This window comes from Crocuta crocuta, unplaced genomic scaffold, assembly GCF_008692635.1.
Source record: "Crocuta crocuta isolate KB4526 unplaced genomic scaffold, BGI_CrCroc_1.0 scaffold795, whole genome shotgun sequence".
Lineage (NCBI taxonomy): Eukaryota > Metazoa > Chordata > Mammalia > Carnivora > Hyaenidae > Crocuta > Crocuta crocuta.
In genome coordinates, this window is record NW_027527825.1 from 27,324 (window position 1) to 51,181 (window position 23,858).

The window sequence follows — 23,858 nt, forward strand, 5'->3', positions numbered from 1 at the left end:
AAGTGAACAATATAGAGGCATTTAGTACATTCACAATGTTAAGCAACTACCACCACTCTCTAGTCCCAAAAGAAAATTCCCATATCCACTAAGCAGCTCAGCCCACTCACCCCCATCCCAGAAGGTAAAGACAAATCTTCATCTGTCTCTGTGGATTACTACTTTGTTCTAAATGTAAAAGCAACAACAAACAAAAAGTAAAAGTCTCAGCCCATTTACTTCCCTCTCTAAGTCATTTTCCAGAATTAATCATTAAAAGATTTGGTAAGCACACATGAGCACATTCATGTTAATATTCTCTCTTCAAATGGGACTATACTGTGCTTGGCAATATAATAATTTTAGCAATCACTTGCTTGGGAACTATCAAAGTTTCCTCTCAGGGATTTGCTCAAGTTCATTTCCAGACTTATTCAAAAAGAAGAATAAACCTCATAATATTCTCAATTCAGTGGTTTTATGCAACTTCACAGAGACACTAACATTAGTAAAGAAAAAAACTATACAGAAGCAGATGCATTAAAATTCAAATTAATAATGAGTGATGGAGAGGAGTTCAAGAAAAAGAACCTCAATCTCAGAAAACATAAAAGACCAGGTGGGATGTTAATTTGTTTTATTCTGTAAACTGAGGTTAATGTCAAATAAAACTGAATAGAAGTTCAACAATATTTTACCTTTAAATACCTATAAAATCCATAATAGATATGCACTAGTGATACAAAGCTGGTATGATCTATGCAATAATCCAAAGATCATCATTTCTTTTAAAAGAACTGGATTCATGTTTCCCTATTTTTTAAAATATTTTTCGGGGGATAGATGTTGCTTCTCACAGCACTTTTTACTACATAGACAAGGTTTTCCACTAAATTGGAAGTCAGGATTGCTTGCCAGGTAATGTAAAATATCACAAACTCATCTTGCTTAATATTGTCCTTCTCTTTGAATCTGTAAAATTAGATACACATATCTGTACCTCAATTTAAATCCCATTTACAAAGCCATGTTTTAAAACGCAGAAAATAAGAAGCAGATATACTTGAGTAGAGAGAAATAGTGAAATAACTCTCAATTCTTAAAAATAAACACCATCTTCACTACAAAGTGAATTCCACGCTTTGTACAATAGCATCTAACAGTGTGTTTAAAAATTACATAATTCATTCATTCAAATATTAGCTTTAAGTCATTATGGTCCAGGCATTCTAAGGATACAAAATCTCTATTAAGATCAGTCCTATCCTCTAAGTGTTAGACATCTAATTGGGAAAATCAGATGTACAGAAATAACCACCATACAATGTAATAAGTACATGTCACACCAGTAAAAAAAAAAAAAGAAAGAAAAGAAAAAGAAAAAAACCCTAGCTCTATAAAAACTTCAAGGAGGGAGACCTCCTCTTCTTGACATGAGCACTGAAGAGGCAGTGGACAACATCTGTACCATTCTCTACTGTTCTAAGACTTCAACAACACAAACCCATAGACAGCAATCATTCCCCACTAATTCTTCCTATGAACTCTCTAGGAAACATCACCAAATTACTATCTACAACTGTCACAACTTTCTGTCCATCCATATTAGCCTACTTTTCTTACCCTTTTAACTAGAAGAACAAAGCTTTCCATCAGAGTAATGAACATATACCAATACCAATAATGTTGTAAATCATGTATTACATCATGAAAATGTTACCACACTGCCATCCTGTGGAAGCACAGTTACTGGCATTCACTACTGCATACGCTATTCCCAATATGCTCGAAGAATTCCAGAAAAAAATGGCCATTTTACAAGGTCTATTATTGTTTATCCTTTTGACTTGAGTCAAATAGTAATCTTCTAAACAGAGCTTAAACATCTTTCACCGTTAAAATACTTTATTTTTTATCCAAGGGTATGGGGTAGGGCCAAAGTCATACAGAAAACTATCATCCTTGGCTCAAGGTGCATGGATGAGTTGTTATATACAATTAAAACTTCTGATTCAAGCTCCATTAAAACTTAAGTTTTCAAGAAACTCCTGCTGTTTCCCAAACTAACCTCTGTAAGTAACTTTTTCCTGACAAAGCAAAGACTTATGCCGGTGGTACTCTTTATACTTACAAAATACTGTTGTACTTCCTTTTACTTTAAGTTGGAAAAGGTTTTTGAATATTGTATTTCCATTAACTGTGATCCACCATTAAATCACCTTAGCATTTTTTTTTAATGTTTATTTATCTTTAAGAGAGAAAGAGAGCATGAGCAGGGGAAGGGCAGAGAGAGAGAGGGAAACAGAATCTGAGGCAGGCTCCAGGCTCTGTGCTGACAGCTCAGATGTGGGGCTGAACTCAGGAACCATGAGATCATGACCTGAGCTGAAGTCGGGCACTTAACCAACTGAGCCACTCAGGCGCCCCATACCACTTTAGCATTTCTGAGCTGCTTCATCTACTGGTTGATATTTAATGGAAAGGGCTAACAAAATATTCCTCTGCCTTCCCAATTCTCTCTAAACCAAAACAAACACAGTGGGAAAGTATTTTAAAANTGAGCTGCTACTGGTTGATATTTAATGGAAAGGGCTAACAAAATATTCCTCTGCCTTCCCAATTCTCTCTAAACCAAAACAAACACAGTGGGAAAGTATTTTAAAATCCAACCAATTTTGCTTCATCATTAAGAAATATGATTAAAGAACTGCATGACTGTTACAGTCTTTGATTACTAAAGATACTTTGCTACTTGATTACTATGAATCCTGGGTAAATAAGCAGGATGAAGAAGAGTAAGAAACATGAATTAAAGCTTAAAAATGAAATAAAACCTAAAAATCATGAATTCTTCCTTACCAGCAGAGAAATATAATGATTAACAAACATAATAAGAAAAATAATTTTTCTTTTCCAAAAATACTGCTCATCATTCATTTTGGAGAGAATGAGTCTTTGAAACAGGTATTTTACAAGTTCAATTTGTAAAAAGCAGCAATGGCTTGCTCAAAACACTTGAGAGACAATCATAACTTTTAAAAACAGCATGTATATTTCATACTGGTACATAAAATGAAATCAAGCAGAAGATAAACATCTGCGTTTCGGTTTTATTTCTATCATGTGAAAGCATTATGCACTTAATTTCTGGCAATGGTTGAGGAGTTATAAAGTGCTTTAAAATATAAATAAAGCTGTGTGTGTGTATGTTTAAAGATTGTATGAAGAACTCAAGAAATATGTAATTCTTACATAATGTAAAAATATTAGATAATGATCCTAATTAGATCCTTTAGAGCTTAGTTACTAAACTTAATAAGTATGCCAAGAGCAGTAATAGACAACTGTCAGCAACCTTAATTCACTCATAAACTAAACAAAACAAATATTTTAAACCATGCAGAATCACAAGTCATGTTATCACTAAAAAACTAAAAACACCCTTTTTAGATTCTTCTTAATCTGTCTTTTTCTTAATGTCAACAACTATTGGTAATTGGCTTCTAAATTCATTTAACTAATACCACTAAGAATCTGTTAATTTATACTACTCAAAAGCAAACCTTCTGGACTTTGAAACATAAAATTCTCAGTAAGAACAGACCCTAAAAGGAAACCTCAGATCTGTTCTTCTAGATAAGAGTACCAAATTATCTATTGCTTGTGTTTAGTTTGCAGAACATGAACATTCCTGGTTTCTATTCACTGAAAAAGCTTTTTATGGTTAAGCTAATGATTACTGCTACATCATGTATGAGTCTTGCTCTAAATACCTTGGACCTTAAAAGTAAGAAGACGGCAGAAGACTAATCCTTTGCAAACTACATAATGAGCTACATTAGCAATACTGATGGCAGAAGCAACAGTATTTTTGAGTGTGTACCTAAAGTAAATTTTCCCCTAAAATAACCACTGGGAAAGATTTAAGTATCATAAACCAGCTTAAGGAAAATGTCCCCACCAACTTCCTCCATTAATCAGTTTCAATTACCTATTATAAGGATAGACATCTGGAAAACTCACTTTATGGAACTAATATTGCAATTTCTAAAGAAATTTTTAATGAAAACTTGGTACAAAAATTGGGGAGGGAGGCAATTCTGATAGTCCCTATTTGCCTGTTTGCTCTTGGCTCATGTTCCCTTGAAGGTACAAAAAAGAAGGAACAAATCAATTAACTCAAGATAAAACATCACTAACAAACTGTGAACATTTTAGGCAGCATGGGAAAACCATGTTTTAGTGGCATATGGATATATTCAATCCTTTTAAAAATCTATTTCATCTACAGGGTACAAATGTAATCTTTTACTGTGGTAAAAATTTATCTGCCACAAATATACAACTGTATAACCCTTTATTACTTTCACTATCTGAGATCTAAACTATCAAAATGATTTTAGTTTATTTACATTCTGAAGCCCTTCTAAGAGTTTTTTTAATAATTTTAAAAAGCTACTAATTAGTAGGTTTTAAAAATGTTCTATTACCTATAACTGTGTATCAGCAGAAATGGCAAAGACACCTTTTTGATATTTAGCATTTCTAGCCTTTAAAATGTTACTGGCAATTAAAAAATACTTTTCTGTAGTAAGTAATGTAATTCTTATGTTGCTTTTTGAATTCGTAGCCGATTTAGAGAAGTCATTTAAGAAAAACCTAATTCTATTCTATTTAGGTTAACCATCCGACTTCAGGTCATGATCTCACGGTTCATGAGTTGAAGCCCCGAATCAGGCTCTGTGCTGACAGTTCACAGCCGGGAACCTCTTCAGATTCTGTCTCCTCTCTCTGTCCCTCCCCTGTTCACGTTCTGTGTCTCTCTCTCTCAAAAATAAAAAAACTTCATAAAAAGATTTTTTTTTGAGAAAGAAGAATTTCATTTTGTGCTACTATGATTTATAATAAGAAATATATATTTGGTCTTCATCCACTGTTTTGGCACAGAGCTCCCCAAACCCTTGGAATTTCCTAAGTGATGAGAATGACTAAAGTTCTTTGATTGTACTACTACTGAGGTGACTTGCACTTCACCTAAGATGAAGGCTGGTTGTCAGAGGGAACCAACCATGTGATCAGAGGGCTGGAATTTCAGCCCCACACCCCTGACCTCCAAGGATGGGAGAGGGGCTAAAGACTAAATTCAATCACCAATGGCCAATGGTTTGGTCAATCATGACTAGGTCATGAAGCCTCCTTAAAACCTCCAAACGATAGGGTTCCAAGAGCTTCAGGTTAAGTAAGTGGAGATTTGGGGAAAGTGGAGTGTCTGGCAAGAGAATGGAAGCTCAATGCGTTTTCCCTGATGCTCTTTCCCCATACCTGGCCCAATGCATCTCTTCCATCTGCATGTGACTGAACTACATCCTTTTATAATAAACCTGTAATCTTATAGTTACTCTAGCAAATTAATCAAACCAAGGAAGAGGTCATGAGAACCTCTGAATTACAGTCATATGATCAGAAGTACAGGTGACAACCCGGACTTGTGACTGGCTTAAAAGCAGAGGCCAGTCTTAGGGACAGAACCCTTAACCTGTGGCATCTGATGGTACCTAAGGGTAGATGACATCACAATTAAGTTGAATGGTAGGACACTTAGCTGCTGTCAGGGAACGGTTTGGTGGTGTGGCAAAACCCTCACACAGGTTGGAACCCTTTAAAACCCTTTAAAAACTACATTTGTGGTAAAAACCAAAAGAAACAACTGAAAGAACTGTAAGTGGTTGTCTCAAGATAAGAATTTAAGGAGTAAGCCAAGTAAGGAAAAGGTGGAGTAAAGACCTGCTGATTTTGCTTCTAAGCTTTGTAGTAATATCTGGTTTTCTCAATTATATACATTATTGTCTTAAAATGTTAAATTATAAATAAAAATAAGCACACCACTCTATTACTGTGTTTTAGTTGCTATGTGGTACTTCATGTAACACACCAGTATTATTTCTCCGCTATATTTCTCATAATCAAAATAGCTGTGGTGAAAGTTTATCTGCCTTAAAAAAAAAATCTTTAGTCATCCTCGGTCTTTATAATCACCTCTCAGCCTCTGGCATTCTTTCTTCTTCTTCTTCTTCTTTTTTAATTTATTTATTCTGAGGAGAGCACAGGCAAGGGAGGGGCAGAGAAAGCGGAGACAGAAAATCCCAAGCAAGGTCCACAATGTCAGTGGTGGGTCTCTAACTTACCAACTGTGAGACCATGACCTGAGCCTAAATCAAGAGTTAAACACTTAACTGTCTAAGCCACCCAGTTGCCCTGAGAACCTTTTTTCTTCTTATCTGGCTATTCCTTCATAACTTTAACATCAACAACGAAGGCAAACACTTAAATAGCATTTTCTGTTTGGCCTTTTATAAGCACTTTTCATTTATCCTTAAAATTCTACAAGGTGGGAGTTATTATCTCCATTTGACTCAAGAGGACATTAAAGAAATTAAGGCATAAAGAAATTAAGTAAGCTGCCCAAACTTCTACCACTAGGAAGCGACAAGTCCAGGAGACTGAATCCTGTTAATTTGGTTCTTCAGTACATGCTCTTTTTTAGAGGTTTTTTACTTTCTTTTTTAGAAGTTTATTTATTTGGAGAGAGAGGAAGAACACAAGTGGGGAAGGGGCAGAGAGAGAATCCCAAGCAGGCTCCTGAGAGCTCAATCCCACAAACCAAGAGATCAAGACCTGAAGAGATCAAGAGTGGGATACTCCATCAACTGAACCACCCAAATGCCCCTGTAGCGCATACTCTTTGCCCTGTTATGGCACTTCTCACTTATGGTTACATCACCACAAACCCTCTGTAAGTCTATTTCTATACTATTTTCTCCACTCAAGGTGAGGATTTATCTCCAAAACTTCAGGACAGCCTAACAAGACCTTCCCAAAAAGTCAAAACTGATCTTCATAAACTACTTCTCATTTCCATTTTGTTCATATGCTATGATTACAATGTATTAACGGATTGTATCAATTACACTGACGGCCCTAGAAAAAGGCCATCTATCGATCATCTGTGTATCCTAATGGCTAGCACAAAACTAAGTATTAAACATTTAATTCTCTACTGAACCAATTTAGTGCTTCCAAGCTTTTATATCTTAGAATTTTTACATACAATTTTTAAGTGTGTTGTTGTATAGCATGTCTTGCTTATGTGTGTCATATATAAATATGATGCCTAAAATTTATGGTTTTGCTTTTTAAAAATTTTTTTTGATTTAAGAAAGCTTTTAAAGTCAGCTCTACGCCCAACATGGGGCCTGAACTCAAGACCCCAAGATCAAGAGTTGCATGTTCTACCAACTCAGAAAGCCAGGCACCCCTCTGGTTTTCTTCTTAATTCATTCAATAGCAGGATGATCTTCTCTTCAGTCACACGCGCCACAATCCTAGAACAATCTGCACAGAACTAAGCACGTGGTATGTGTCTGTAACACTGTGCTCTTTTGTATGATTGCTTCACCAGCAAATATTACCATAAAAATATAGTTTATATAATATAAAAAGTGATTCTGTTACTCTTTCCTTACTCAAATGACCTCATTAAAGAAAACAGACAATGAGCAAGTTCTTCGGTGACATTTAAAAATCACTTATCAATACTAGAAACTAATTTCTTCCTTCTCTTTAATTTATTCTAATTTAATAATTCTAAGAAACCATGAGATGAAATTCACATTTCTATAAATGAAAAAGTCTCATTTACTATGAATTTAGTACATGCCCATTATTGGACATTTAAACTATTTTCACAATTATAAGTAACACCGTAATGAACAGCACTAAATATGTCTTCGTCTGTTTAATAATTTATTATGTAAAGTGTGATTAAACACTTCTAAAGGTTAAATAATTTTACATCCATTAGTGTCATGTGAGACCTGCAAACCAGTCTCTCTATAAATGCAAAATAAGATGTGGGTGTTTCTTCTTATTAAAACATCAGAATCCTCTTTGTAACATAATTGTGTACAATTCACTTCCCAATATGGTGAAATATACCACGTCCAAATTATATCTTCACAAAATAACTTTACACAACAGTTTCTTCCCACCTAAATTTTAAGTAGTGTGGGCTTTGCTTTTCCCTTTTCCCTCCAAGACTCCCCCCACCCCTGTGCCACATGTACTCTATACATCCACATTATCTTCCATGTGCTCCTCTTTCCACATGTGAACAAACTTTTGAGTTTTCCCCGGCTTACCAATAGATTCTAAAGACACATGCAACAAAAAATTTACTGAAAGGGAAAACCATTTTTCTTAATTATTTCAAATAATTTATTTTTACTTAATTTAATTTGATACTGAGAACCCAAATGTTTGATTTATATGATTATGAGTTTGTTGTTTATCAATCATTATTTTCTTTATCTAAATGTTTCTGCTCATGAGAGAGAACTACAGACAAAAGATGTTACGTGATAAAACCAGAGGACAAACCTGTATATGTAAGTTTATAATGCCTTCATACTTTCCAGGACCAACCATTAAGTTAGCATAAATTGAACTTAAATCTTGATACATTTGGGATAAAGTAGAAAATAGCTCATTTTCTATACCATCATTTTCCATCTGTTTAGAAGTAAACTATGAAAAAGTATTAAAAAATTACCTAAAATACCTTACTCATATGAATGGAATAAGCTATAAAAGAACAAGGAAGATGGGGGTAGAGAATCTCAACACTATGAAATTATCTGAGGCGTTTACTCATCTAACTTCACACACACATATAATAATATCACTGAACTATTTTATTCTCCTTCCCTCTGAAAAAAAATTTTCAAGAGCCAACCAAAGCAGTATTAATTGCGTACTCTTTGTAAAGTTACCGTAGAAATCCTATTCGCCAAATACAAGGTCTTTCCTTAATTCTCACCCTACACGATCTTAGTGCTAAGACTCAAGGGAAGTTGGACACGGTTCATGCTTTAAACTTTTATGTAGAAAATCCTTTCACTTGACCTCTTTAACAACGTATTTATCTGGCTCCTTCTATTTTGGCTCTTCTTCCTCTTCCTAACTCATGGATGTTTCACAAATCTATTCCTCAATCTGCTCCCCACTCTATTCTATTAAATTTTCAAGACCCAGAAGTTTTTAAATTAAACAAATTCTTAGTTCCTCCCCTATTACATTTAATTTAAAAAATTTCTCTACTGATTTATCTCTAAAACAAAAGTTGAGACTTAGAAGTTTAATCTATCATTCTCCTTTCTGGATCCCAAAGACTATTTACAGTGTTTTCAGGGTAGAGATATATCACAGGCTAATGTATTTCAACAGTAAGGTATTTTTACATGGTAGGCACACAGTTTTAGTAATTTTTAGCATCATGGGCTGTGGAGCCAAAACTTCTGAGCTCAGGCTTCAATAACATGGTCTTGAGCAAATTTGCCCTTTCTTGCTTCCTCATCTTTAAAATAAGGACACTAACAGTACCTACATTACACTCTCACAATGCAGTTATGAAAACTAATGAGTTAAATACATGTAAAGAATTTAGTTTGTGGTATAAAATAAGCACTTGATAATATATTATTTCAGTGGTGATTGTTATAAAGTATGCTGAAGTGACTATAAATTTTTTAAATTGATATGATTTATAACCTATGTAATTCACCCTTTTAGATATGGCATAGAGTGCTTTTCTTATTATAGTTACAAAGTTGTATATCTATTATCACTGTCTAATTTCAGATCACTTCCTCATCCCAAAAGAAACCTCATACCCATTAGTGGTCACTCTTCCACTCCCCAAGCCCCTGGCAACCACTAAACCTATTTACTTTCTGTCTCTAAGGATTAGTCTATTCTGAACATTTCATACAAAAAGAATCCTACAATAATACTTGGCCTTAAGTGTCTGGCTTATTTTACTTACCATAACGTTTTCAAGGCTCACAATGGATCGATACTTCATTCCTTCTTATGACTAAATAATATCCTACTATATGAATATACACACTTTATGTATTCATCAGTTGATGGACATTTGGGGTGTCTTAACTTTTTGGCTTAGGAATAATGAATATTGCTATGAACACTGGTGTACACGCTTCTGTGTGAATAGTTACTGTCAATTCTCTTGGGTATATACCTGGGAGTGGAAGTACTGGGTCATATGGTAACTCTCTGATTCAGTTTCTGAGGAACTGCCAGACTACTATGTTTTGTTTTGTTTTTTTAAGTAAATAAGCTTTACATCTTTGTATAACTGCTTTCCAACAACATTATCATAATGGCATTGTATTATTTTACTAAGATATTTGGTTCAGACCACAACTTCACTCTGATTAATTCAAACTATAAAAGTTCTCTCTCTCTCATGGATAATGAACTCTAAGATTTGAGACAACATCTATCACTAAGCATCTTATTCAAAAGACATGTTTTAAAACCTGGAGAAAAAGAGAAAGATTTCATAGAAAACAGGTTTGTCTTAATGTTTGCCTCCTCCAAAATTTGTAAGTTTAAAACCTAATGCCCAATATATCGGTATTATGAGGTGGCATTTGGGAGGTAGTAAGGTAGTGAGAGCTCTGGAGATTAGTACTCTTTTAAAAGAGGTCCAGAGAACTGGCTCCTCCCTTCTACAATATATAAACAAAGCAAAAAGGTACCTGCTAGGAACTAGGAAGGGAGCCCTTACAAGGACATGATCATCCTGTTACCTGCATCTTGGGATTTTGCAGCCTCCAGAACTGTGAGAAATATCTGTTGTTTATATATTATCTAGCCTGTGGTATTCTGTTTTAGCAGCCCAAATGGACGAAGATACTCTGTTGTATATTATACAGAAAGAGCTTTCAAAAGTTTATTAAACTGTTTACTTTGAGAATGTTCAATCTCTTACAGTGACCGAGCTGAATTTGAATAACACATATGTACGAATGATTTTCAAGACAGAGTGCCCGTTCCCCCAAATTAAGAAAAAAAAAAAAATGGGTGGACATATTAAATCTAGTATCTGTTCACTAACTTTTACAAAAAGAAAAATCATAAAGGAGAAGTTGAGGGTAACAATGTACATAGGTAAAAGTGCCGACCCACCTTACTGATACAAAAAAGGAAAAAAACATATGAAATTATTTTTACCTTCTTATGGGTAATATGGCCAAACAGAAATGGCTGTTCAATGAAAATACATATGAAACATCTCTTAGAAGTTGAGATTCAAACGTCACATCACTTACCTATGTAGACTCTTTTGCTGTATCTCTGCATCAGTAACAGCACAAATACATGCAGTGGAATAAGGTTGATGATAAACACATAACCACCCCAAGCAGAGACCTACAGGTTAAAAAATGCAAAGTTAAATACTTTAAGATGTCTGCTTTTAAAAATAGATAAACTTTTATTTGTCATGACAATCTACACATATAATGAATATAAACAAACACTAGGATGTTTAGCAATTGTGATAGAGGTTTCAAATTGATTTATAAAGCCTACATATAACCTATTTCTATGTATTTTTATTATTAAAATAACAATCCCATAAATTCAACATGCTTTTCTGTAGTCACTGGAGAAATGGTCAGATTAAACTTAATAACAACACTGAGAACATTATAATTTGTGAATTGGTAGTAAAAAGGCTGTCATAAAGATGAGGATTCTTAGGATATAGATCATAAATTCTTAAATGGGGGGAAAAAAGGCTACTTCCCTCATTTTTGATGAAGACACTGCAAGAAGCTTCATTTGGCACCAGCCAACAACTGAACAAGGAACACTCAGATAATCTGGATATGCTTTCAGATACTGAAGTGAAAGGTACTACCCCTTTAGTATAAAGTATTTCCTATTAATGGATTACAAATCAAGATTCCATTTTAATGTTTACATGTATCATAAAGTTAGAATATTCAATTAGAATAATAGAGTATGTTCTGGTCTAATTTTTTTTGGTATGGTTATTGTTTTTGGGGATTTTTTTGCTTGTTTGTTTAAGTAAGCTATATGCCCAATGTGGGGCTTGAACTCCCAACCCTGAAATCAAGAGTCACAAGCTCTACCAGCTGGCTCTGTTTCAGTAAAGATAATGTTTATTCTCAACCAATAGTATTACTTTTTTGAGTATATTCAACAGACAGTAAGCTCTTATAAAGATCAAAGTGTTAGGTGTACACTAATAATCAAGAGCTTGAAAGAACCATTTTACCAACAGTCACATTAGGAGATTAGATGTTAATATATACATTCTAACAATGCTACCCATATCTAAAATATTTCAGAACCACTTGTAATCAACTGCCTTCAGTATACAAAGCATATAAGAATATGTTGACTGCTTCACCAACATGCTATATTTTATACCAAAAACTTACATTACTCTGATAGAGGAGTCCTAAGTGAAGGACTTTGAATTACCTCCAAAATTTAAATGTAAACTTCAAAGAGAATGAGTTTTCTTTTACTTGGGTAAAAGTGCACAGAATGTGCCTAGCTTTAATCACTTTAAAAGGGGCATGGATAATTTGGATGCACAAATTTCATGCTACTTGTTCTAAAACAAACAGACAAAACCTTACCTAAAATTATCACTAATTTTCAGCTCAAGACTACTATATAGGCTGTGGTGTGGGAAAAACGGCAGGAGAATGAAGAGGTAATTCTGAACCCCCATCTAAGTAATCTGTTGAGAAAAGTACATAGGTAGTTTACCTAGAGGACAGGACCACTATTTAGGTAAAGTTGTACATCTGAAAAGAAATAACTTTGTTTCCCTTGCTGCAAATATTCTGCTTGAGGGGTTGATATTTATTAGCCTTCCCATACACACTCCAGGGATTGGGGTAGGAAAGAGGACAGCAGTAATGAATAGGAATATATTAAACAAAATTAAAATCCAAAGATTTCAGGAGAAAGGAAGTGGAGAACTAGTCTGGATGAGAAGAAAATGATGAAGACGAGGAACTGGTCTAACTGTGAAAGACTTGCTAGATCTCATATAATTTCAAATATGAATTCTTACCATGTAGAAATATGATAAGCAGCAGCACATCGTCCAAAAAACTGACCCAGTTTTTACAGATTTTACCTAAAAAACAAGCAAATATTTACAAGTGTTCCGATGGGGGCAAAAAACGTTAAATATTTAGTAAGCTTATACTACAAAAAGATAAAGTTATTAAAAGAAAAAAAAATACAGTGGTTTTATTCAGATATTCAGATCCACTTAATATATGCATTTAGAACACCGGGCAACAATCAGACATTTTATAAATAGCCTTGAGTTTTCTGTTGTTGTTTTGTAGTTTTCAGTAAAAAGAATCATCTTTAAAAAAAAAAGCAAAATTTTATTTTCCTATTTGCTTTATTTTCTACTGTAAAATGATTAACGTCAACAAATTTACATCTTATATATAATTCTAAGCATCCAATTTTGAACACCTATCATCTAGAAATTTTCAGATACCATAACCAATATCAACAATAATCAATAAAAATTGAGGTGTCTGGGTGGCTCTGATGGTTAAGTGTCCAACTCTTGATTTCGTCTCAGGTCATGATCTCACTGCTATGAGGAAATCTTCTCCCTCTCTCTGTCCTTCCCCTGCACGCATGCTCGATCTCTCTCTCTCAAAATAAACAAACATAAAAAGTCCAATAACCAATAAATAATCATCTATATATTCAAGAAACTGATATGCCTAAAGAATGTTCTAGGGTATGTCAGTAAAATTCTCACTCTGAACCAAAAAGACGACCTGCAATAATGAAAGGTTCAAAAAATGACAAATCTCTACTGTCTAAAAAGAAACAAAAACAAAAACTAACCAAAGAAATAATGCCCAGATAAGTTTATATGTTCCTCTGAATATAATGGTTTCATTCAGAAAACTGAATTAAAAAATTTTTTAAAGTTTATTTTGAGAGAGAAAGAGAGCATGTGCAACACATACACAAATGGGGGAGGGACAGAGAAGAGGAGAGACAGAATCTTAGGCAGGATCTGTGCCATCAGTGCAGAGGCCGATGCAGGGCTCAAACTCATGAACTGTGAGATCATGACCTGAGTCAAGATCAAGAGTTGGACATTTAACTGACTGTGCCACCCAGGTGCCCCAGAAAACTGAATTTTAAATTTCAAAAACACAAGTTCTAGATACTTATTTATGCCAAGAATAAAGAGCCATCTTTAAAATATGAATAGACTATCCAAAGAAATGATAGACATCAGTCTCATTACAAGCAGTTCTGATTTTTATTTCCATGTCCTGGTAGGAAGTTCAAATAGTGAATACTATTCTATATACCTGATTTCAAGGAATTTACTTTTAAAATGAGGTCTCTACGAATATATTAAAACAAACTATCATGACATGTAATCTTTGGGGAAACTGTACAGCACACATACACACACAATGAAAGGAGGGAGAGAGGAAGGAAAGATCAAACATTCCTGGTTTACAGCACTTAAGGATATTATCAGACTAACTTCTGTTAGACTAGTGAAAGACTGCTAGAATTCGACATCATAGTGTGTGTGTGTGACAAAACACTTCCCCCACTGCTAAAACCAGCTTGACCTATGCTAAAATGTGAATAAGGAAGGCAATATATTAAAATATTGACAGCTTTAAAAGTGAAGAAATTCCCAGGGCAGATTAGAAATTATTCCTATAATATCCAATTTCCAGAGAGATTGGAGAAGTGAGTTGGAACCAAGTGCTAATGAGAAAATTGCATAGAGACGAAAAGACAAATTAGAGAGACCAAAGAGGATTTTTAGAAAGGAAAGCAGCTACCAGGGAAATGGGAAAGAAAAGAATATTCAGAAAAGCCTACTTCTAAGTGGGGAGACTAGAAGAAATAGTGTTCTCAGAGGATGAGATGAGCCAGAAACAAAAAGGAATCCCAAGAAACGGGGCACAGAAAACTACAGTAGGTAGATCAACAGAATAAACAAGAAAAAAATGGTTCTACATAGAGACTGAAAATAAAAAGACAGGTCATCCAGTAAACTGGAGCTAGAGACAATGAATGTTGGCAGGGGAAAGCTTGCAAATGACCATTCAGTCCTTTACATTTGTGTGTCAGTTATTATTTTATTGCCTCTTGGCTCCAAATGCACCTTTCAATATATGTTCTGTTATAAGAACAGAATATCTTCTAACTATTTCTCCTTTAAAGTGATATGATGTTAAGTCTTCTCAGTAGAGGGTGCTGAAGGAACATTGCACATGAGGCTCTCCAATGATTTCAGGTGTTGGTGGTATGGCTGTGAGAATATCTGGTGGTGCTGATTCCAGCCATGGGCCCAGAACATAGTCCTTCTGTGACAACGCAGCCTTAGTCTAGTAATAACTTTTCTGCAGTCCTCTTGACATGGTAACCAAAAGCCCCATATACACTCTAGAAGCTTCCTGCCACTGCACACCCTACTACAGGTCACCAGCTCCCCACTCCTGAATTCCTACACACCAATTACTTGTCAGGCAGCTCCAAACCAGCTCAGGCCTGGCCTAACCATCAAAGTTCTCTGGGGTTGGTGGGCTGCACCAGACCCTCTTCTAATGAAATCTGAATCCTTTCCAAGTTTGTCCTTCCTTGGGTCCTTTCCCTCAGCCCTAGCAGATCATATAGTTTCCTTCTATATTAGCTGCTCTTCTAAAGCAGTTAATACTTCTTTAAAACTCCCCTTATTTAATCTACTGGGACTGACTGGGCCCAGTCCTGCTATAATCTATTACCAAAAAAACAAAATATATTTACAACTACTAAATATAGTCCATACTCTGAAATTTCCTCAAACTCTAAAATCTCTCTGAAAGAGAATGAGAAAAGGATATATACTATGAATCAGACATATTCCACTGTATTTACTAATATACAGAAAACTCTGCTAGGCTATGTTGAACACACAAACTGTAAGTCAGTCATGCCCCAACTGGAGAGGTAAGACGCAAAAGCAGGAAGTACAGCCAAAGCACAGTATGAGAGAGACCATGTGATGAGTACATTGTCTGTACATTGAGTGGCAAAAGGTCCTTATAGATCCTGAATGCCATTGGTAACAGGAATACAAGTCAGGAGGCTAGTATATGACTGAGTGCTGAGGTCCAAAATTACAGTTGTAGGAATGCAGACATAAAGGAGAGGCTATATTGAAGGGCCAAATCAACATTTTTGGTTAACTACTAGAATCAGAGTAGTGGAGAAAAAGAAGTTGAGAACTCCTAGTTTCCTACCTTGAGGTAATAACCATCAGTGAGGAGGAGGAAGGCCAACAGATGGTAAGTATGGATGGGTGGTTTTTTAACTCAGTCTTTGACATGTTAATATTAAAACTCCTGAATTAGAATTCTTCAACAATGGAACTATAAATCAAGAGGAAAAAATGCCTGGAAAATTCCACAATATTAGGAAATTAAACAACATGCCTCTAAAGACTCCAAAGGTCAAAAAAGAGATTAAGAATCAGAAAAAAAAAATTTAACTACACGACAGTGAGAACACAACATATTGAAACATACAGAGTATAGCTAAAGCAATGTTTAAGTATAATTTAAATTTCATATTAGAAAAATAGAAATAGCTAAAATAACTTAAGCATTAAACCTCAACTAGCTAGAAAGGGGCAAACCACATACAAAGTAGAATAAAAGTCAAGAATTCAATGAAATAGAAAACAAATACAGAGAAAAATAAATGAAACCAGAAGTTGGATAAAATTTAGACCAAGAAAAGAAAGAAAATACAAATGACCATTACTATGAATAAGAGAGGTAACATCACTACAGACTATACAGAAATTCAAGAATTATAAAGGAGTATGATGAATGATTTGTGCCAGGAAATTAGATCATTTATGTAGTATGAAAAATTTCAAAAGAGAGGTATTTTAGCAAATTACTCATAAAGAAACAAAATCAGAACAGAGCTATGTCGATAAAAATTGAATTAGTAATTAAAAAATCTTTCCAGGTTTAAGATGGCTGCATGGGTGAAAAATATCAACAGTTAAGGAAGACACAATACCAATCCTATAAAAATTCTTTCAGAAAATAGAGAGGTAAACACTCCCCTAACTTATTTTAGAAGCTCGGTATAACCCTGATATCAAAGCTAGACAAAGACATTACAAGAAAACATGTTAATATCCCTCATGGATACAGATGAAAAAATTCTTAACAAAACAAAAGCAACACAAAACCAACAATATAAAAAAAAAAGATTATATGCCACAAATAAGTGCAATTTCTTCCATAAATTCAAAGTTGTTTTAACACTGGGGGAAAAAAAAATTATTCAGTGGTTCCCAACTGGGGACTAGGGAGAGAATACTCCTGGCACCTAGTATGTAGAGGGAAGGGATGCTGCTACATATTCTACAACACACAAGACAAAAAATAACTGTCTGGCCCAAAATGCCAATAGTGTTAAAGTAGAGAAACCCTGAATTAATGTAATTAAGGACAAAACCATATGATTGCCACAACAGGCACAAATCTGACAAAATCTAACAGACAAAATCTAACACCTATTCATGGTAAAAATTCTCAAACTGAAAATATAAAAAAACTTCCTTAAGCTATGAAAAAGGACATCTATAAAAAACAACTAACACTGTACTTCTGTACTTAATGGTGAAAGTCTGAATGCTTTCCTCTTAAAATCAGGAAGGAAAGGATGTGCATTCTCACTGCTTCTATTGAACACACTGCTCAGGCAAGGAAAGAAAATTTAATTTATGCTCTTCGAAAGATATTGTTAAAAATATAAAAAAGACGAGCTACAGACTGAGAACAAATGTCTGCAAAACATACATCTGATTGAGAACTTGTTTCCAAAATATATAAAGGCTCTTACAACTCAATAAGAAAACAACCAAAACACAGGCAAAAGGTTTGAAGAGACATTTCACCAAAGAAGAATCAGAATGAGAAATAAGCACATGAAAAGATGCTCAATTATTAGTCACTGGAGTAAAGCAAATCAAAACCATGAGACACCACTGCATACCTACTAGAGTGGCTAAAATTTAAAAGTCTGAACATACCATGTGCTGGTAAAAAAGTAAATGCAATGCTTCATATTGTGATGGAGGGAATGAAAAATAATACAACCACTCTGGAAAACTGTTTGGGAGCTGTTTATAAAATTAAACTTGTATTTATAAATCAGCAACCCCACACCTAGGGATTTATTCAAGAGGAATACAAATATATGCCCATAGCCAACACTGTATGCAACTATTGATAGCCACTTCATTCATTATTACCCCAAACTGGAAAACAAAATAAGCTATGGTACTCTCATACAGTACACCCATACTACTCAGCAATAAAAGACAGCAAACTACACAAACATGTAACAACATGGATGACTCTCAAAAGTCTTATGCTAAGTGAAGCTAAGCAAGATATACAGGGTCATCCCTTACTGTACAGTTTCTTCAACACACATTATTGAAAACAAACTCCCAAAGATATGCAGACAGAAATCAGACCTGTGGTTGCACGGAATATGGGTTAAGGAGAGGAATGATGACAAAGGCACAGGAGGAAACCTTTAAAAAGTCTATAGGAGGCAATGATATGTATGCACTGTTCCTTGTACTATTTTATCTGTATCCGCTCTATTGTCGGTGAACCGTAACAACAGAAGTAAAAATAAGCATATACCAATCAATTTCTGTGTTCCTATAAAGTTCTATACATTTACATGCATTAACTTATTTAAACTATATAATGTAGAAACTATTATTACTTCTATTTTATAGCTGATGTAATAGATATCTGGGTGATTTAAACAACTTTCAGTGAAAACAGAGAAAAGAAAAAGAAAAAACAAAAATCTCCTAACTCTCAGAGACAAGAGCCAAAATTAAAAAAAAAAAAAAAAAAGTTAAGGGTGCCTGAGAGGTTCAGTCAGTTAAGAGTCTGACTCTTGATTTGATCTCACAGTTTGGTTCCAGGAGTCCTGCACTGGATAGTGCTCTGCGCTAACATGCAGAGTCTGCTTGGGATTCTTTCTTTGCTCTCTCTGCCTCTCCCCTGCTCACATGTGCATGTGTGTGTGCTCTCGCTCTCAAAATAAACTTGGAGAAAAAAAGGTTAGAATCTATAGAACACAAATCTAAAAGCATATTTAAAAATGTTGTGAACGGTGCTTTGAAAACAGAGTACTTTATCTTAAAAATTTAGAGACATAACTTTTAAAAAAAGGTTCAGCACTTGGTTTAAAAGTAAACACACCAGATGAGGAATTAGTAGACAACTTACATTTACATTTTAGAGATTACATATAAAATGTTTTCAACTTCATAATGTTATCTGGTTACAAACAATTTTTCATTTAAATTGTTTTCTTTTTTTTTTTTAATGTTTATTTGCTTACTTATTTCTCAGAGAGAGAGACAGCGTGAGCAGGGGAGGGTCAGAGAGAGAGAGAGAGAGACACAGAATCTGAAACAGGCTCCAGGCTCTGAGCTGGCTGTCAGCACAGAGCCCAACAAGGGGCTCGGACCCATGAGCCGTGAGATATGACCTGAGCCGAAGTCGGACACTTAACTGACTGAGCCACCCAGGTGCCCCTACAAACAACTTTTCAGAGTAGTCAGAGCTGTTAGTATTTTTACTTTCAATTGGTAATGATCAAAGTTTAAATAAATGTAATTATCTACTGCAACTCTGTAGCCAAAACATTATTTTATTTATAAGGAAAGTGAATGAGATTAAAGTATCAAACAACTTGCCTCAAGTCCAAAAATAATTTTATGCTAAAACTCCAAATGAATTCATTTCAAATACTGACGCTGCTTCCACTTTAAACCTATTTTAAGTGTGTTACTTGAAAAAACAGAACAAAATAAACTCACTACATAATCTTCTAGTCCTTAGTGCAGATGCTTTTGATCATTCTGTCACTCTATCATTCTTAAAAGCAATATGAGAACTCGTAATTTCCCCTACCAGGTCACCAATTTTGTTTAACTCAATATAATCAACATATAAAATAGCACCAGTTCCACACTGTGTTCTATAAAAAATATCTGTTGAATTAAGAAGAAGAAATTATGCCACTTAGAAGAAGAATGTTGTAACGGAGAACTTGATGTAAAATTCATATGGAAATACAAAGGACCCCAAATGGCCAAACAAAAATTATTAGTGTATAAAAGTCAGCATTATATTTTTAATGTTTATTTTGAGAGAGAAAGAGCAAGCAGGGGAGGGGCAGACAGAGAGGGAGAGAGAATATCTGAAGCAGGTTCTGCACAGAGACTGACACGGGGCTCAAACTCACCAACCGTGAGATCAAGACCCAACCCAAAAATCAAGAGTTGGACACTTAACCAACTGAGCTACTTAGGTGCCCCAAAAGCTAGTATTATTTTAACTTTGATTTATAACTCCAAATTTAGTCTTCTACATACTTTAAGAAACTAATACAATTAAAAGAATTAGTTTAGGTTTTTGCACAATTTATAAAAATCTAATTTTGTGACCTCACAAATCAAAAGGGGTAGGAACAATGTTGTAAGGAAATTTTTATATATTATTAAAGATGAGCTAGTGTAAATTGAAATAAGAATATTATACTATTAGATTGCTAAATGTAACCCCCATGATAATCACAAAGAAAACAGCAAGAGCATATACACAAGAGGAAGTGAGAAAGGCATTTAAACATTTCACTACAAAAAAATCAGCTAAAGACAAAAGACAATACTAAGGAAATGAGAGAAAAACTACTAGGCATTTGAAAATAAATAGCAAAATGACAGGAATAAGGTCCTTTTTCTCAAGAAGTACTCTAAATGTAAATGGATTAAACTCTCCAATCAAAAGACAAAGACTGGTGGTAGATAACAACACATGATACAACTATATTCTGTCTACCAGACACTCATTTTAGATCTAAAGACACAAATATATTGAAACTTAGAGGATGGAAAAAGATATTGCATGGTAACAGTAACTAAAAGAGAATGAGTGACTATACATTAATGCCAGACAGAACAAACTTTAAATCAAGAAGGGTTTCAAGACAAAAAAAGGAAAAGCCCAGGACCTAATGCTTCATATATTAAAACTTGCAATACTTTAAGTATAACAATTACAACATTTATACACTTAATGATGGACCACCAAAAAATATGAAGCAAAAACTAACCAAAATTAAGGGATGAACAGACAGTTCTATAATAGCTGGAAATTTCAATACACCACTCAAAAGCTGGAAGAACCAGACATAAGAAAACAGAGGACTTAACACAATAGACCAATTAGACCCAATAAGAATCAAGATACATATTCTTCTCAAGTACACATGGGGCATATTCTAGGACAGACCATATGTTAGGCAACAGATTAATTCTACAGAGATAGATGTATATTTTCAGACCACAATCAGGCAAAATTAGAAACCAGTAACAGAAGTGAAATGAAAAAATTCACAATTCTGTGGAAATTAAACAACAGGTCCTTACCTCATGTATGAAAGAAGAAATAACAGGGAAGTTTAAATATACTTACAGAGGAATGAAAATGAAAACACAACACACCAAAACTCATGGGATTCTGCAAAGTAGTGCTAAGAGAAAAAATACCTATAAACACACACACTAAAAGATAAAACAAAACAAAAAACAGATTTGAAATTAATAATCTATCTGTAAAATTTAAGGAACTAGAAAAAGCACAAACTAAACCCCAAACTACTAAAAGAAAGAACATAATGTAAGCAAAATAAAGAATAAAAAATGATAAAATCAATGAAACCAAAAAGCAATCCTTTGACAACATCAACAAAATTGACCAATCTTTAGCTAGGTGCACTAAGAAAAAAAAAAAAAAACGTAAAATTACTACATCAGAAATGAAAATGGAAACATTACTACTAATTCTGTAGAAATTAAAAGGATTATGAGAAAGTACTATGAATAACTGTACTCCAACAAATTGGACAACTGAGATGAAGCAGGACAAATTCCTATATATATATATGACATCTACTAATACTAAATCACATAGAAACAGAAAATTTGAATAGACTTGTAACTAATAATGAGATTGGATCAGTAATCAAAAATCCCTCAATAAGGAAAAGCCCAGGACCTGATGGCTTCATTAGTAAATTTTACAAAACTTTAGAATAACTAATATCGATACTTCTCAAAATTTTTTCTCTTTCAATTTTTTTTTACATTTATTCATTATTGAGACAGAGAGAAACAGGATGAGTCGGGGGATAGGCAGGAAGAGAGGGAGATACAGAATGTGAAGCAGGCTCCAGGCTCTGAGTTGTCAGCACAGAGCCCGATGTGGGGCACAAACCCACAAACCATGAGATCATGACCTGAGCCAAAGTCAGACGCTTAACTGACTGAGCCACCCAGGTGTCCCAATACTTCTCAAAATTATCTAAATTTAAATTGAAGAGGATGAGAGGGTTCCTAATTCATTCCATCAAGCCAACATTAATCTGATACCAAAACCAGACAGAAACAGTACAAGAATACCTACTGGCCAATCACCACCTATGAACACTGATTCAAAAACCCTCAACAGAATACAAAAAAACAAATTTAGCCAGTATGAACTCCAAGAGAAATTGAATACTAGCAGTTTTCAGCTAAGAGACAGAAAAAGCGTCATAAAGAAATATAGAAGACAGAAAATCCAAGAAAAACAGTTGGAGTAAACTGATATTTAAAACTACAAAGACAACTTCTCAGAAATAGGATCAATCTACATGTTGAAAGGGAGCACCATTACCAGAAAGGTCAAATCTGGGAAACATCCTAGAATATTTATTTTAATGATACTGAAAAAAAAATATTACTTCAGGAGAAAAAAAAGACCACTTTTCTCATGAAACAATAAAATTAGGTTCTTGACAGTAGGAAGCAAAATAAAATGAAGGTGGTACAATTTTAAGAAATTCAAGCAAAGAATGTATGGCCTAGAATTTTATATCCAGCCCAACTTTCAAGCTATAGAAAAACAGGTTTAAACATTCAAGGACTTGAGGAATGAATATTGTACTCATGAGACTTTCCCCCAAGGAGTCTACTAGAGGAATATCTTAGTCCAACTGAGAAATATGTATTAAAAAAGATTTTAAAATATGAATATACAAAGTATCAGGTACTAATATATAATATATATTACATATTTAATAACAGTATATGTTAATTACCATATATAATAATGGTCATATATGAAAAACCCACAGCAAATATACTAAACAGTGAAAGACTGAAGCTTTTCTTTTAAGATCAGGAACAAGACAAGGCCCACTTTCACAACTTCTCCCTTCAACATTGTACAGGTTGACCACTGAACAATTCAGGGGTTAGGGGCACTGGCACCCACACAGCTGCAAATCCATATATAACTTTTAACTCCTCAACACTTTACTAATAGTTACTGTTGACTGGAAGCCTTGCCCCTAACGTAATCAGTTAATCGACAAATATTTTGTATGTTGCATGTATTTTATAATGCATTCTTACAAGAAGTAAGCAAAAGAAAATAGTTTCTTTTTAAATGTTTGTTTATTCATTTTAGGAGAGAGAGTGCAAGCGGAGATAGAGGAAGGGAGAGAGAGAATCCCAAGCAGGTTCCATGCTCAGAGCAGAGCCTGATGTGGGCCTCAATCCCCTAACTGTGAGATCATGACCTGAGCCGAAATCAAGTCAGTCACTTAACCAACTGAGCCACCCAGGTGTACCACGGAAAATATTTTAAAAATCATAAGAAAGGAAAAATACATTTATATACTGTACTGTATTTATTGGAAAAAAATCTACATAGTGGATCTGCACAGTTCAAGCCTATGTTGTTCAAGGGTCAACTGTACTTGAAGTTCTAGCCAGAGCAATTAGGCAAAAAAAAAAAAAAAAAAAAAAAAAAAAAACA

General features: G+C 34.4%; 1 protein-coding gene across 1 annotated transcript in view; it reads right to left on the reverse strand.

The window, feature by feature from the left end:
- The window catches only part of STT3B (STT3 oligosaccharyltransferase complex catalytic subunit B), a 59,102-nt gene that overhangs the window by 22,728 nt on the left and 12,516 nt on the right, over positions 1–23,858 (reverse strand). The window contains exons 3-4 of the mRNA XM_077778330.1: positions 12,959–13,024; positions 11,172–11,271 (exon numbers count right to left, since the gene is read on the reverse strand). Of these exons, the coding sequence (XP_077634456.1) occupies positions 11,172–11,271; positions 12,959–13,024 (166 nt within the window). The remainder of the gene's footprint in view (positions 1–11,171; positions 11,272–12,958; positions 13,025–23,858) is intronic.